This window comes from Dreissena polymorpha, unplaced genomic scaffold (genome assembly GCF_020536995.1).
Source record: "Dreissena polymorpha isolate Duluth1 unplaced genomic scaffold, UMN_Dpol_1.0 chrUn030, whole genome shotgun sequence".
Lineage (NCBI taxonomy): Eukaryota > Metazoa > Mollusca > Bivalvia > Myida > Dreissenidae > Dreissena > Dreissena polymorpha.
Window position 1 is genome coordinate 114,933 of NW_026273344.1, and position 2,987 is coordinate 117,919.

Here is a 2,987-nt window from a genome sequence, read left to right on the forward strand (position 1 = left end):
AAATGTAATTCGCTTGTTTGCTCTTGGAAATTAACGCTAGCAACATATGATTAATAAAATATGAATTTGCCCTACTGAATATATATAGAATCTGGCACGAGTTGTCATATCATGCCATATTTTATTAAACGAGTTCAGGAATTTTGTTTGTAAGCGAGCCTTTGACGAGCGTACTAACGAATTTCCTGGACGAGTTTAATAAAATATGGTATGATATGACAACGAGTGTCAGATCATTTTCATCTCATGCTTTTAAATGAGTAAATTAAATAAATTTATTTTATGCTTTGCGGTGGTTTATAGAGAAATATCAGTGAATTAAAACTGATAATTTCACTGTTCAAACAATGAAAATTATCAGTGAAAATTATCGATAATTTTCACTGTTTTACCGGAACTATTTTTTTTACCCCATTGTGACCCCCACGCAGTCTTCCACCAAGAAAGAGAACTCTTCAATGAATATTTATATCAACTTACGGAGTAACTTCCCTTGAACATACATGTACACACTGTCGTCTGCTTTTTAAGCCTTTACTCTGAAACTTAACAATGAATGAAATGGAAAACGAAGAAATTAATTTTATGTTCTCGGATATTTTTGATTTTGAAGATTATTTTAATGAAAATACAGAAATTCTTAATGAGACATCAAGTTTAGCAGAAGAAACAACAGCAACAGTATCAACAGCAACAGTATCAGCAGCAACAAAAGTACCAGCAACACTGTTATCCATAACAGAAACAAACCAAACTTATAGAAGGGCTTCAGAAACAATTTCTGCTGGGATACAGTCATCAACAGCCACTGCAGTAAAAACGGCCACAGCAACAACAATGAAACGGCAGTTTCGAGAAGTCAATATTGACAATTTCCTGAATGAAAATGAAAATATGAACACCAAAAAGAAAACAGTAAGTGACATGAAACTCTTCAACCAATTTCTTCTTCACAAACAAGACTCAAGAAATGTTGAAAATATTCCTGCGCATGATTTGAACAATTTGATTTGTGAATTCTTGTTGGGTGTCACCAAAAAAGATGGAAGTGAGTACGAGCCCACAACACTGCGAGGCATCATCGGCTCAATTGACCGCTATTTAAAACACAATAACAGTAACATATCACTCATGAATGACAAAGAATTTGCCAAAGTCTGGGAAGTGATGAAAAGCAAACAAAAGGCATTGAAAAAACAAGGCTATGGGAATAAACCCAGAGAGGCTGTGGCACTAACAAAAGAGCACATCGAGGCAATGTATTCAGCCCAGACACTAGGAGATTCTAGTCCCAGAGCCTTGATTCATTCGTTGTGGATGATCTGCACAACCCATTTCGGCATGAGGACGGGAAATGAAATACATAAACTCTGCTGGGGGGACGTTACACTTGGTGTTGATTTTGAGTCAGGCGAGGAATACATCACACGCGATACCGAGCGCCAGACCAAGACCAGAACAGGGGAAAATCCAAGAAATACCAGGTAAATTTCTATGTCTGAAACATTGAACTAAATTCATCAAATCATGTATTGCCTTTTAATTCAAGTATTTAATTTTATAGCCATAATTATAAGTGGCTTATAAAATTTACATGGCAAAATTAGTGTAAATGGAATATGCTTATATTTATAAATTATTTTTAATCAACAAAATGGTTAACTTATCAATGATATAATAATTTTTTATGTATTTAAAAAATTATGGCCGGCTCATTAGCAACAGAAGATCAATAAATTAATGATTAATAAATGAACTTAATGATTAATTGCCAAACAAAAGCCATTGACATCATGTTTTTATATGGTTTAAAGCAACTTCGTGGAAACTTTTGAATTCAGTATTGCTATTTTATACACAAATAAAGTTTAATTTTGTAAGGTCAGTCAAACCAAGGGCTTATGCAGTCCCCGAAGAGCCCAACAGAGACCCAGTTCATCTGTATAAGCTGTATGCAGACAAACGGCCGGTGGAAATGAGAGGAGATGACAGTCCGTTCTTCCTTACACCATGCAACAGCACACAGCTTGGCTGGTTCAGGAGGTCAGCAATTGGTATAAACAAGCTGTACGGCATCATGGCAGAGATGAAGGCGGACGCTGGGATAACAGAGCCCAGAATCACCCCATACAGGTAGAATTAATTAACATTTAACTCATTTGCATATGTATGGTGGCACTAAGCCAGGTGACATCAAAGCTAAAAAAAATTAACTCGTGAAAACAGACTTATTTTGTGTTTCCCCGACTTAATTTTTTTGGAGCGCTGATGTCACCTTAGTGCCACTGTACATATCTCAAATAAAAAGAAAATGATCACTTACCTTTAAATTAGCATTATCACCATTTGTTCAAGATTTCTTATTTCAGCACGACGCCTTTCTCCGATTTTCCAGATCCACGCACTGTATTCTTTTTTGGATGAAGTTTTTCAAAGGGACACAAAGCAATTACAAAAGCTTAATTTAAATTGTAATATGCAATGTTTCCTTTTGATTTTTTTCCAAATTTATAGCCAAGACTATCAATAAAATTACTTTCTTTTACAGTGCAAGAAAACACTTAATCCAGACATTAAATGATGAGAACATCCCGGCTCACCAGATCGTACATATTTCAGGCCACAAAAATGTCAATAGTCTAAATAACTATAGTGGGATAAACAAGGATCAATCAAAACAGATTTCAAAGATCCTCTCAGTCTCACATTCAAACCAAACTGCTGTAGCAAAGCAGAATCTTTCTCCATCTGCAACTGCAACCACGTCAATGAGTGATTTACCGATGGGAAGAGGATTCTTTGTAAACTCAAATTTCCACGGCAACGTTACTTTCAATTTTCACAGCTCTGAAATGGGTCTGTCCCAGAAAAATGTGTTCAATCAACAAGTAAAATCTCCAACACCAACGCCGGATGTTTCGCCTGATTTTCCTGATCAACCACGCTACAAGCGTATCCGTATGATTCCAGACAGTGATAGCGATTAA

The 2,987-nt window shown here is 35.9% G+C and overlaps 1 protein-coding gene across 1 annotated transcript; it reads left to right on the forward strand.

Annotated features, from left to right (window-relative positions):
* The first annotated feature begins 279 nt into the window (after positions 1-279).
* On the forward strand, positions 280-2,987 carry LOC127863714 (uncharacterized protein KIAA1958-like). The gene is made up of 3 exons (XM_052403334.1): positions 280-1,484; positions 1,882-2,133; positions 2,549-2,987. The coding sequence occupies exons 1-3, from the start codon at positions 553-555 to the stop codon at positions 2,985-2,987; spliced, it is 1,623 nt and encodes a 540-aa protein (XP_052259294.1). The 5' UTR covers positions 280-552.

Excerpts from the sequence above, each read along its gene's own strand:
- LOC127863714 (XM_052403334.1), top strand. The coding sequence starts at position 553 with ATGAATGAAATGGAAAACGAAGAAATTAATTTTATGTTCTCGGATATT. Across the intron at positions 1,485-1,881 it reads GAAAATCCAAGAAATACCAG|GTCAGTCAAACCAAGGGCTT; the intron begins GTAAATTTCTAT and ends TAATTTTGTAAG. Across the intron at positions 2,134-2,548 it reads CCCAGAATCACCCCATACAG|TGCAAGAAAACACTTAATCC; the intron begins GTAGAATTAATT and ends TTTCTTTTACAG.